Source organism: Falco peregrinus (assembly GCF_023634155.1).
Source record: "Falco peregrinus isolate bFalPer1 chromosome 12 unlocalized genomic scaffold, bFalPer1.pri SUPER_12_unloc_1, whole genome shotgun sequence".
Lineage (NCBI taxonomy): Eukaryota > Metazoa > Chordata > Aves > Falconiformes > Falconidae > Falco > Falco peregrinus.
This window is the reverse complement of record NW_026599548.1, coordinates 331,983-343,720: the sequence shown is the minus strand read 5'-3', so window position 1 is coordinate 343,720 and position 11,738 is coordinate 331,983. Positions and strand designations below refer to the sequence as shown.

The 11,738-nt window shown below is 65.2% G+C and overlaps 1 protein-coding gene across 1 annotated transcript; it reads left to right on the top strand.

Moving 5' to 3' along the window:
- Positions 1–411: 411 nt before the first annotated feature.
- Positions 412–7,697, top strand: LOC101922304 (mucolipin TRP cation channel 1). The gene is given in 17 exon segments (XM_055793149.1): positions 412–497; positions 645–835; positions 2,697–2,864; positions 2,934–3,093; positions 3,253–3,340; positions 4,194–4,290; positions 4,501–4,600; positions 4,710–4,798; positions 4,800–4,817; positions 5,252–5,401; positions 5,774–5,875; positions 6,146–6,163; positions 6,165–6,216; positions 6,219–6,268; positions 6,574–6,780; positions 6,913–7,043; positions 7,447–7,697. Coding segments are annotated over 17 exon segments (1,674 nt in total). The 5' UTR covers positions 412–481; the 3' UTR covers positions 7,484–7,697.
- The last annotated feature ends 4,041 nt before the right edge of the window (positions 7,698–11,738 follow it).

Genomic DNA, 11,738 nt, shown 5'->3' with positions numbered 1-11,738 from the left:
AGCGGGAGTGGGCGTGCCCAGAGCCGGGTGGGCGTGGCCAGAGAGGGGGGTGGGCGTGGCCATGACCGGGTGGCCATAACCACAGCCGGGTGGGCGTGGCCATAGCCAGATGGGCTCGGCTAGAGTGGGGGTGGGCGTGAGCACAGCCGAGTGGGTGTGTCCAGGGCGGGGGTGGGCGTGGCTATAACCGGATGGGCTCGGCTAGAGCGGGGGTGGGCGTGAGCACAGCCGAGTGGGTGTGTCCAGGGCGGGGGTGGGCGTGGCCATAACCGGATGGGCTCGGCTAGAGCGGGGATGGGCGTGAGCACAGCCGGGTGGGCGTGGCCAGAGGGGGTGGGCGTGGTCATGACCGGTTGGGCATAACCACAGCCGCGTGGGCATGGCCAGGGCAGAGTAGGCGTGCCCAGAGCCGGGTGGGCGTGCCCACGCAGTGCCTTCCCGTCACGTGATGCAGGTGGCGAAGCCGCCCTGAGGCGGCGCCATGGCGGCCCCGTCCGGTGAGCGGCCCCGGAGGCTGCGGGGGGGGCCCGGGACGGGGGAAGGGGTCGGCCCCGTCCGGTGAGCGGCCCGGGGGGCGCGGGCTGGGCCGGTGCTGCCCCGCGGGGCCTCCGCTCCCCCCCCGGTAACGGCCGTTTCCCCCTCAGAAACCGAGCGGCTGCTGGGCCGCGGGCCCGGTTACGGCACGGCGGAGGCCCCGGCGGTGGCGGAGGAGGAGGAGCTGCGCCGCCGCCTCAAGTATTTCTTCATGAGCCCCTGCGACAAGTACCGGGCCCGCGGGCGGCGGCCTGTGAAGCTGGGGCTGCAGCTGGCCAAGATCCTCCTGGTCACCGTCCAGGTGCGGGGACACCGGGGGGTGGGGACACCGGGAGGGGGGGTGCGACGCTGGGGCGGGGGTGGCCCTGGGGAATGTGGACACCAAGGGGGGGGGTGGCCCTGGGGAACGGTGACACTGGGCGCTGGGGCATGGGGACACCGGGGGGGAGGTGACACTGGGCAGCGAGTGGCCCTGGGGCACAGTGACACCGGGCACCGGGGCATGGGGACACCGTGGCGAGGGGGTGGCCCAGGGAACGGGTGGCTCTGGGGAATGGTGACACTGGGCACCAGGACATGGGGACACTGCGGGGGGGGAGGTGGCCCTGCCAACGGGTGGCCCTGGGGAACGGTGACACTGGGCACCGGGGCATGGGGACATCACAGAGGGATGGCCCTGGGGAACGGTGGTCCTGGGGAACAGTGACACTGGGCACCAGGGCATGGGGACGCTGGGGGGGGTGGCACTGGGATACCAGGGGGGAGGGGGGTGACACTGGGGAATGGTGACAGCGGGCACCGGGGCATGGGGACAGGATCCCCTGGGACATGGGGACAGCAGGGAGGGGGAGCCCAGGGTGGTACTGAGTGGCAGAGGGACACGGGGACATGACACGTTGGGGGGGACAATGACACGGGGGCTCTGAGCACTGAAGGTGACCTCTGAGGTGGGCACTAGGCCTGGGGACGTCGGAGTGGGCACCCCCAGCAAGGCCTGGGGACATGGTGGGGAGTGGTGGGGGTTTTTGGGGGGGCTTGGGGACAGCGGGGAACTTGGGAGAGGTCCCCTGGGATAGGTGGGGTCCCTTGGGATGACCCTGGTGGCACATCCCTGGGGCTGGGTGACACACACTGGGGTGGCTCAGGCAGTGGGTAATGCCGGGGTGCCCCAAAAAAGGGGGGGGGGGAGGGGCAGAAAGTTTGTCCCTGCTCAGGGTGACACTGGCTCCCAGACAGGCACCAGGCTCCATCCTGGGTCTGTGGTGGGACATGTGGATGTCCCCAAGGAGGTGGTCCATGTCCCCAAGGAGATGGTCCCCGCCCCGTATGTGGTGGGGCACGTGGATGTCCCCAAGGAGATGGTCCCCACCCCCTCTGTGGTGGGACACATGGGTGTCCCCAAGGAGATGGTCCTCACCCTGTATGTGGTGGGACACGTGCGTGTCCCCAGGGAGACAGTCCATGTCCCCAAGGGGATGGTCCTCGCCCCATCTGTGGTGGGACACGTGGATGTCCCCAAGGAGATAGTCCATGTCCCCAGGGAGATGGTCCTTGCCCCGTCTGTGGTGGGACATGTGTCTCCCTCCAAGGAGATGGTCTGTGACCCCATCTGTGGTGGGACACGTGCATGTCCCCAAGGAGATGGTCCATGACTCCATCTGTGGTGGGACACATGCATGTCCCCAAGGTGATGGTCTGTGACCCCATCTGTGGTGGGACACGTGCATGTCCCCAAGGAGATGGTCCATGACTCCATCTGTGGTGGGACACATGCATGTCCCCAAGGTGATGGTCTGTGACCCCATCTGTGGTGGGACACGTGCGTGTCCCCAAGGAGATGGTCCATGTCCCCAAGGAGATGGTCCATGTCCCCAAGGAGATGGTCCATGTCCCCAAGGAGATGGTCCTCTCCCTATCTGTGGTGGAAGAGGAGCTTTGCCACAGAACGGGCAGCAGAAGAGGTTTTGGGATGACCAGATGGAGATGGGGACAACCTCAGCAACATGCAAGCTGGTCCTTGTCATCTTGGGGTCACCCAAGTGTCGGGTGGTGGCATTTTGCCTCCTGTGAGCTCCTTTGGGGCGAAACGGCCACGTTTTGGGTGGGGTGGTGCTGGAGCTGCTGGGGCGGGGGGTTTCATCATGGTGTCCTTTGTCCCTCAGCTCATTCTTTTTGGGCTCAGCAACCAGATGGTGGTGACGTTCAAGGAGGAGAACACCGTTGCCTTCAAGCACCTCTTCCTGAAGGACTACGTGGACGGCGCCGACGACTCTTACGCCGTCTACACGCAACGCGACCTCTACGAGCGCATGTTTTACGCCGTGGAGAAGGTGAGATCTGTGGGGAGAGCGGGACACAGAGGGTCACCTCCAAGATGCTGAGGGCATCTCCTTCTCCAGTACTTGGCCATTCCCAACGAGACCATCGGCCGCTATGCCTACGTGCAGGGCGAGAGCAGCGGGAACCACTCGGCCCTCATGCTGTGCCAGCAATATTACCGTAAGGGACGCATCGATCCGGCCAACGACACCTTCAACATAGACCCCAAGATTGTCACAGGTGGGTTTTGGGGACGGTGGGGCTGAGAGTCCTGGTCCCGCAGCTCCTGCTGGCTCCTTGAGGAGCTTTTTGGTCCTTATTTTGCCCTTGGGAAGGGTCCGAGGGGTCTGTGGGGTGGGGGGCTTGGGCTTCCCTGAAGATGCTTCTCCCTTCCTGCAGACTGCCTGGGGGTGGACCCTGAGGACCCACAGCCTCTTCCTCCAGAGCTGGAGCACAGCTACAAGAACTTCACCCTCAAATTCCACAAGTAATCACCGATCTCATCCCTACGAGCCTGGGGACATCCCGTTGGCACAAAGTGGGGACCCCAATGTGGGGTATTCCTGGTGCTGAAGCCCGCTGCCAGGGTGGAAAAGCCCCCCACGTTGTGGGGTTTTTTGTTTGCTTTTTTAATTAAAAAAACAGTCATGGGATAGAAATAAATCCCCCCAGGGGGATGTGAAACCGGTGAGGTTGCACAACAGAGCAGCTGATTTCCAGCCCCAGCTCCATCTCGGAGGCACCACAACTGTTCTGCAACACCCAAAATCCTTCCACGGGATTTTTTTTTCCGTGGCCAAGCCCCGTGGTTGTTACCGGCACGGGCCAGGTGCCGTCTTTTGCCTGGTGGTGTGGAGAGGGATGCTGACAGCGAGAGACGCCACATAGCTTGTGGCATCGTTTCTTCCAGAGGGTTCAGCCTGCCCCCCTGAAGCAAAAGTCACTGGTGCTGGGGCAGGTGGGGTGTGAAATGCTCCTCTCGAGCTGGAGACACCTTCTCCCGGGGTTTTACGCACCCCCAGGGGAGGTTTTTCCCCTCCTGTCATCAGTTATTTGACTTGGGGGGTTGTGTTTGGGGGGGGTTTGGTGGGGTCTGAGTGGGCTGAGACCCCCTGGACCAGCCGAAGTCACTGGTGCTGGGGCAGGGGGGGGGGTGATTTGCTCCTCTCGAGCTGGAGACACCACCTCCCAGGGTTTTACGCACCCCCAGGAGAGGTTTTTCCCTCCTGTCATCAGTTCTTTGACTCGTGGGGGTGTGTTTTGGGGGGGGTCTGAGTGGGCTGAGACCCCCTGGATGAGCCCCAGCAGGAGGAATAACAATTATCTGTCCCCTCCCACAGGCTCATCAACGTCACCATCCAGTTCAAGCTGAAAGCCATCAACATCCAAACCATCATCAACAACGAGATCCCCGACTGCTACACCTTCACCATCACCGTGAGTGCGTCGGCACCGCTCCCCACCGTGGGGCGAGGTGGGGGAGGGTGACATCCCTGGGGGGGGTGTAGGGATGGGGTGCGGGGAGCATCCCTGATGGGCACGTAGGGATGGGTGATGGGCAGCGTCCCTGGGGGGGACGTGGGGCTGGGGAGCGTCCCAGCAGCAAGGAGCTGCCGGGTGGTTTCCAACCATCTCACTCTTCTCCAGATCACGTTTGACAACAAGGCGCACAGCGGCCGGGTGAAAATCCACCTGGACAACCGGGCCGACATCAAGGAGTGCAAAGATCACAGCGTCTTTGGCCGAGGTGGGAGCTGGGAGGGCATGACAAAGCTGGTGTCCATCCCCAGTTGGGTGCCGGGGGGCTGCGTGGGGGGTCTCAGGGTGCTCCTGGGTGACTGTCCCCCTCCTTGCAGGTGACAACTCCTTCCGGCTGTTCTTTGACGTCATCGTCATCCTCGTCTGCTCGCTGTCCTTCATCCTCTGCGCTCGCTCCATCATCCGGGGGCCTGATGCTGCAGCACGTGAGTGGGGGGGAAGGGGGGGTTGGGAAGCGGCGTGACCGTAGCCCCCCTCCGTGGTGTAACCATGATGGGGGGGGGGGACCCAACCCTGGCATTTCACCCCCCCGGAGCTGCTCCCCCTGCACCAAACCCTGGTGGTGGCACCACAGCCCATGGCACAGCCACCACCAGGAGCTGGCAGGACAGACCCTGGCGCTGCTTGGCCCCCCAAAAAACTTGGATTTGGGAGGGGTGGGGGGGACACTTTTCCAGCCCAGACGATTTTTGGAGGAGACCCTTTCCCAGCAGGCATCCCCCAAGCTGTGGGGTGCTGTGGGATGGGTCAGGTTCTCCGGGCTGGTGGATGGGCAGCGTCCTTGGTGGGGACGTGGGGCTGGGGGCTGGGGAGTGTCCCTGGTGGGGACATAGGGTTTTTTTTTTCCCTCTGCCTGCAGGAATTCAGCCGGTTCTTCCAGCGCCGGTACAACCAGCGCGTGTGCCTGTCGGATCGCATGGAATTCCTCAACGGCTGGTACATCCTGCTGGTGATCAGCGATGTCCTCACCGTGCTGGGGACCGTCATGAAGATCGGCATCGAATCCAAAGTACGGGCAGGATGGGGAGCGGAGCAGAAGTTTGGAGGTCCTGGGTGTCCCCACGCTCCGGGGAGGGGACGGTTCCCCGTGACAAGCCACGACAGCCACCCTTGGGTGCTGGTGATGCGTTATCCGCCCCGGTGGAGCTGTCCTGGATGCCATCAGAGCCTTGGTGGCAGGTTAGGGGGTCCTCGAGTGGGACCCCCGGAAGCCACCTCTCCCCTTGGGACGGGGAGATGGTGCCAAAGGGTCTTGTTTGGTGGCACCAGGATTTCGCTTGTGGCTGGTGGAGAGGGTGTTGGGGGTTTGGGAACAGCTTTGGGGACTTCAGGGGGGTGGGGGTGGCTGTCCCTCAGCCCCGTGCCACCTCTGTCCCGGCAGAATTTCGCTGGCTACGACATCTGCAGCATCCTGCTGGGCACCTCCACGCTGCTGGTCTGGGTCGGGGTCATTCGCTACCTCACCTTCTTCCAGAAGTACAACGTTGAGTGCACCAGCGAAGGGGGGAGCGTGTCCCCTGGGAGCCCAGGGGACAATTTTCTAGGTTGGGAATGACCGTCCTGGTCTGGCCCTCAGCACCTGGGGGAGCTCAGGCTCATCCTGCACCTGCTGCGTGTGTCCCCAGGGTCCCCATCCTGCTCTGCTGGGGACCACGGGGGCCGGGGGGTGTGTGTCTCCCAGGGTGCTTTGAACTGCTGGGGATGGGGGTCCCATTCTGCCGGGGTTGATCCTGAGTGGATTTTCCTCCACCAGATCCTCATTGTCACGCTCCCGGGTGGCCCTCCCCAACGTCATCCGCTTCTGCTGCTGCGTGGCCGTCATCTACCTGGCTACTGCTTCTGCGGCTGGATCGTGCTGGGACCGTACCACGTCAAGGTGCTGCTCCGGGCGCTCGCCCTGCCCGCGTGTAGGGGGAGAATGGGGGTGGGCCCAATCCGGATTTGGGGGATGGGGGTTACCTACGGTGCTGTCGGTGGCATCGGGGTGGCACATCGGGTGGCAGGGAGCGCTCGATCCGGATTTGGGGATGGGGGTTACCTACGGTGCTGTCGGTGGCATCGGGGTGGCACATCGGGTGGCAGGGAGCGCTCGCTCCTTCTTCGGGGGCTTCCAGTAGGGGGGGGGGGCGGGGCACAACAGCCCGCCCCGGCTTACTGGTGGTTTATGGGTTCCCATCCCAGTTCCGCTCCCTTTCCATGGTGTCCGAGTGCCTCTTCTCCCTCATCAACGGGGACGATATGTTCGTCACCTTTGCCGAGATGCAGCAGAACAGCTACTTGGTGTGGCTCTTCAGCCAGGTCTACCTGTACACCTTCATCAGCCTCTTCATCTACATGGTCCTCAGCCTCTTCATCGCCCTCATCACCGGCTCCTACGAGACCATCAAGGTGAGGTCACATCCTGCTCTCGGAGCCGAGCTTTACGCCTCGGGGATCTGGTGGGAAGGGGGGGTCCCCATCCCGCTCGCTGGAGGGATTCAGCTTCCCTCTCCCCTTTTTTCCCCCTCCCCCACCCCCCAGCATCAGTGCGAGGGCGAGACGCCCGTCTCCCAGCTCCACGCCTACATCGCCCAGTGCAAGGACAGCCCCAAAGCGGGCAAGTACCGGCGGCACAGCACCTCATCCTGCTCCGTTTTCTGCTGCTGCGAGCGGTGAGTGAGCGCTACCGGTGCTGCAAGGTGTGTGTGGGGGTGTTCTGGGCAGCAAATCGGGGCTGGGGGATGCTCTGCGCCCCCCGTTACCTACCCTGCTCCCCCCTGACTCTTTTCGCCGCTGGCTCCTCGTGCGCGGCCGATTCCCACGTGGATTGTGATTTCCATCCCCTCTCCGTGCCCGCACGTCTTGCTGCCCCCCCCCCCCCCCAATAGCTCTGTGCCTGCGGGGACCCCCTCCATATGGGTCTAACGGGCGGTCTGCATGTTCCCTGCGTCCCCCCTTCGCTGCCCCACGGCTCCCCGCTGGTTTCCAGGATTTGTTTCCCAAATGGAAGCAGCTTTTCCCCGAATTCCGTCGGATTTCCCGCCCCCCCATTACCACCCGTGTGTCTCCCCACAGGGCTCCCCTGCAAGACAACGCGCTGCTGGTGAATTGAGGGAGGAGCCCCCACCCCCCGCAGACCCCTGGGGATGCCCCGTGCTCCCCTCCCCCAGCCTTGAGTGCTTTTTTAATTTATTTTATCGTCTGTTTTTACCGGCTTGGGACCCCAAAGGGGTGGGGACAGACGGTGGCCGTGTCCCCTGCACCTGGGGAACACCAGACAGATGCTTGTGGCCCCGTTAATTTTCTTAATGGACTTTTAAGCTTAACACGCTCCCAGGCCTGAACTGCAGCTGGGGCAGCCGCTCAGGGGCTTGCCATGGGTCCTGGGACCCCTTGGCTGTGTTTTAGGGGGGCTGCCTGGAGCCCCGTGACCCCACAGATGGATTTTGGGGGGCTGCCTGGAGCCCCGTGACCCCACAGATGGATTTTGGGGGGCAACCTGGAGCTTTGGCACCCCACAGATGGATTTTGGGGGGCAACCTGGAGCCCCCAAGCCCCTGGACTGTGTTGGGGACACGTCCCCAACCCCTTGGCTGCACTGGGGACTTGTCCCTGCCCTTGTCCCCAAGCCCCCGCCCCTTGGCCACGCTGGGGACGTGCCTGTGTCCTTGGCCCCAAGCCCCCTGGGCCCTTGGCTACATCAAGGGCTTGTCCCCCCCGCGTTGTCCCCAGGTCCTCACCCTCTCCGTCCCATCAGGGATTCATCCCTGGCCTTGTCCCTGAGCCCTACAAGTCCCCTGCTGCCATGGGGGATGGATGTGGACCTTTGTCCCCAAGCTCTGCAGCCGTTCTGCGGGGGGGGGTGGGGTGTCTAGGCACGAGGGACCCCAGGCACCTCTGGCGCCGGAGCTGCAGTTTTCCCGAGCTGTTTACCGCGCGGCAGGACGGGTCAAGGGCACGTTTTGTACTGGAAAAGCAGCTGCTCCCAGTTGGAGCGGGGCCAGGGGCGGCTGGAGCCAGGCCCCGCTGCCTCCTGGCCTTCCCAGCACCCAAAAAAAGCCTGATTTAACCCCAAAACGGGGCCCTGGCAAGGGGGAGGGGGAGGGGAGCGGCACTCAGCATGGCGTGCTCATTCCTGCGCGGAGTTGTGGCCGGTCTCAGGTCTTGCTCACCCTGGGGTTCCCCCCCCCCCCCCCCCGCACCCAGTTTTGGGGTCAGAGGGGGGAGTTGTGCCGGGGGGGGACAGGGGTGCCCCCGTGGGGCGGAATAAAGTGCCCCCTGAGATCAGTGGGTCTGTGCTGCTGTGGGACCCCCGCGCCAGGGCGGCGGGTGTTGGCACCCTGGGGGGTGGGGGCGGGGGTGTCACCACCCGTGGGGATGGGGACAGCAGTGGGTGCCACCATCCATGGGGACAGGGCTGGTGGTGGGTGTCACCACCTGTGGGGATGGGGACGCTGGTGGGGTGTCACACCTGTGGGGACATGGCTGGCACTGGGTGTCACCACCCGTGGGGACAGGGTCAGCCCTGGGTGCCGCCACCCGTGGGGACGGGGACAGCGGTGGGTGCCGCCACCCGTGGGGACGGGGACAGCGGTGGGTGCCGCCACCCGTGGGGACGGGGACAGCGGTGGGTGCCACCACCCGTGGGGTGCCCGTGGTGGGGGTGGGGCCGGCCCTGAGGATGCTCCCCAGTTCCCACCCCCACGACACCCCCAGATAGGGGGGACACCACCCCCCCCCCCCCCCCACTTCCCCCATGTCCCCCGCCCTCCCTTTGCCACTCCCAAGATGGCGCCGTGGCGCGCACCAAAACAGCTCGTCCCCCCGCGCATGGGCGCGTCGGCTTCTGATGACGTCACCACAGCGCCACCCCCAAGATGGCGCCCGCCCGCCGCGCTGCGTTCTGCCCTCGCGCCTGACCTTCCCAAGATGGCGGCGGCGCCGCGCCGCGCGCCCCGCCCCCGTGACGTCAGCGCGAAGGGGGCGGGGCCGCTTTAAAGGGGCCATGGCCCCGCGGGGGCCGCCGTTACCGCCGAGGCCGGAGCGGGGCGCGGGGCGGCGACCGGCGGCTGGTGAGTGTGTGTGTGTGGGGGGGGGGGGGCACGTATCGTCCTTTGGGGCAGCACCGGCTGCGGGGGGGGGCAGGTTTGGGGCTGGGGAGGGGGCGGGGGGAGGCAGGTTTGGGGCGGGGGGGGGATGAGCAAAACCCGTTGGGGGGGCAGCAATAGTGGGGGGGGGGGGGGGGGCGTAATGCTGGGGGAGGGGCACTATCACCCTTGGGAAGGGGGCAGTAACGCTGGGGGGGGGGCTGCGGGGGGCAGCATCAGTCCCCCAATTACGGGGGGGGGGGGCAATATTAGCTTGGGGAGGGGGCAGGGACTCCCTGCGGGGGGGCTTGGGGGGCATATTAACTTGAGGGGGGGGCCCCTAATGTTGCGGGGGGGCGCAGTAACGCTTGGGGGGGCAGCATCAGCTCCTCAGTTACTGGGGGGGGCAATATTAACCGGGGGGGCAATATTAGTTGGGGGGGGTCTTTATAGCTTTGGAGGGGGGGGTGTAAAGGGTGGGGGAGGGCAGGAGCAGCTGGGGGGGCTGGGGAGGGGGGGGTAACAGTGGGGGGGGGGGCAGCACCAGTTGGGGGGGGGTGTTGCCTTAGGGAGGGGGTAGAAGAAGCAGCTGGCGGGAGGGGTATTTAATGGGGGGAGGGGCAGTTGTCACCCATGGGGGGGGGGGGGCGGTCCCCAGGCCCCGGTCACAGGGTGTTGGCGCGGCACTTGGCAGCGTGTCCCCTCCCCCCCCGCCATGGGGTGACAGGGGGGGTGACATGTGCCAGCCCCGGTGACGTCCCCGCCGGTGCCACCATCACCTCCCCGGGGTGTCCTTGGGAAGGACGGTGGGGACAGTTGGGGGGGGGGACGGACACGGTGGGGGCTGGGCTGGGTGGTGGCACCGCGACGTGGGGACCCTCGTCACGTGGTGGGGTGACAGCGGGGACGGGTGTCAGTGGTGATGGGTGACACCGGGTGACACCGGTGGCCTCGCGCTGTTGCAATGGGAGGGTTCCTGTCACCGCTTCCTCTCCCAGTCGGAGTGGGGGACACTGAAGTCCCCAAGGGGGGGGGACACCGAAGTGTCCTCCTGCCACTTGATGTCACTGAGCACCCTGGGGGACACCCTGGGGACACCCTGCGGGCACCCCAGCTCCCTACCCCAACCCACCATGCAGCAAATTGAGCCCAACCCCCCCCCAGAGTTTCACCCCCTGGGGGGATGTCACCCAGTTGTCACCTGTCCCTCGGTGGCTGTTGCGTGTCCCTGTGTCACAAACTTCTCTTTTGGGGGGGGGGGGTGTTAAACCATTTTTCCCCGTTTTCGCAGCTTTTTGCATGGGCACAGCCCCACCGCGGCCATGGGCAGAGCGAGTCAGAGCCGCAGGAGGAGGCGGAGGTAGATGTCCCCACGGTGGGCTGGGGGGTGACAGTCACCCCTGTGTCCCCCCCCAGCTGTGGGGGGGGGTCAGGGGGGGCTCAGCTGTCCCCTTGTCCCCCGCAGGATGTGTCCCTGACGGCCATGCTGCCCAGGCTCTTTGCCGAGGAGCCGCTCTCCACTGGTGCGGTGAGCACCCCTGAGGGGACACAAACTTGTCCCCATGTCCCCAGGGGACAGTGTCCGCATCCCGATGCTGTTGAGCCCCTCCCATCCCTCCATGCCACCAGGGTGGCGGTGCCATCGGTGTGTGTGTGTCCGTCCGTGTTCCCCCCCCCGATGTTCCTGTCCCCTGGGGGGGGACACACGGGGGCCACATGGGACCCCCCCTCCCTCCGCAGGTTCTGGGGATGTTGCTTGGCCTCGGCCTCGTTGCTGTCATCGTCGCCGCTGCCATTGTGGTCCTGGTGCGTCGGCTGCGCCTGAAGAGTGAGTGACACCACGCTGGTGGCCTTGGGGACAAGGGGGGGGGGACAGGGCTGTGCCCCCTTACCGTGTCCCCATCGTGTCCCCCAGAAATACCCGCCCAGGGGACCCCGAAATATCGCTTCCGCAAACGCGACAAGATGCTCTTCTACGGCCGCAAGATCATGCGCAAGGTGACGCTCCGGGGGGTGGCAGCTGGGGTGACATCCCATTGTCACCGTCCCCAGTGGGTGACAACCCTACCCGCTGTCCCCAACCCCAGGTGTCCCAGTCCACCTCCTCTCTGGTGGACACCACCATTTCCAGCGCCTCGCGGCCCCGCATGAAGAAGAAACTCAAGATGCTCAACATCGCCAAAAAGTGAGGTGCCACCAGCGGGGGGGGGGGGGGGGAGGGGTGGGGGTGGCTGTGCCGCGATGTCACCTGGTTGTCCCCAAGGTTCCTGCGCATCCAGA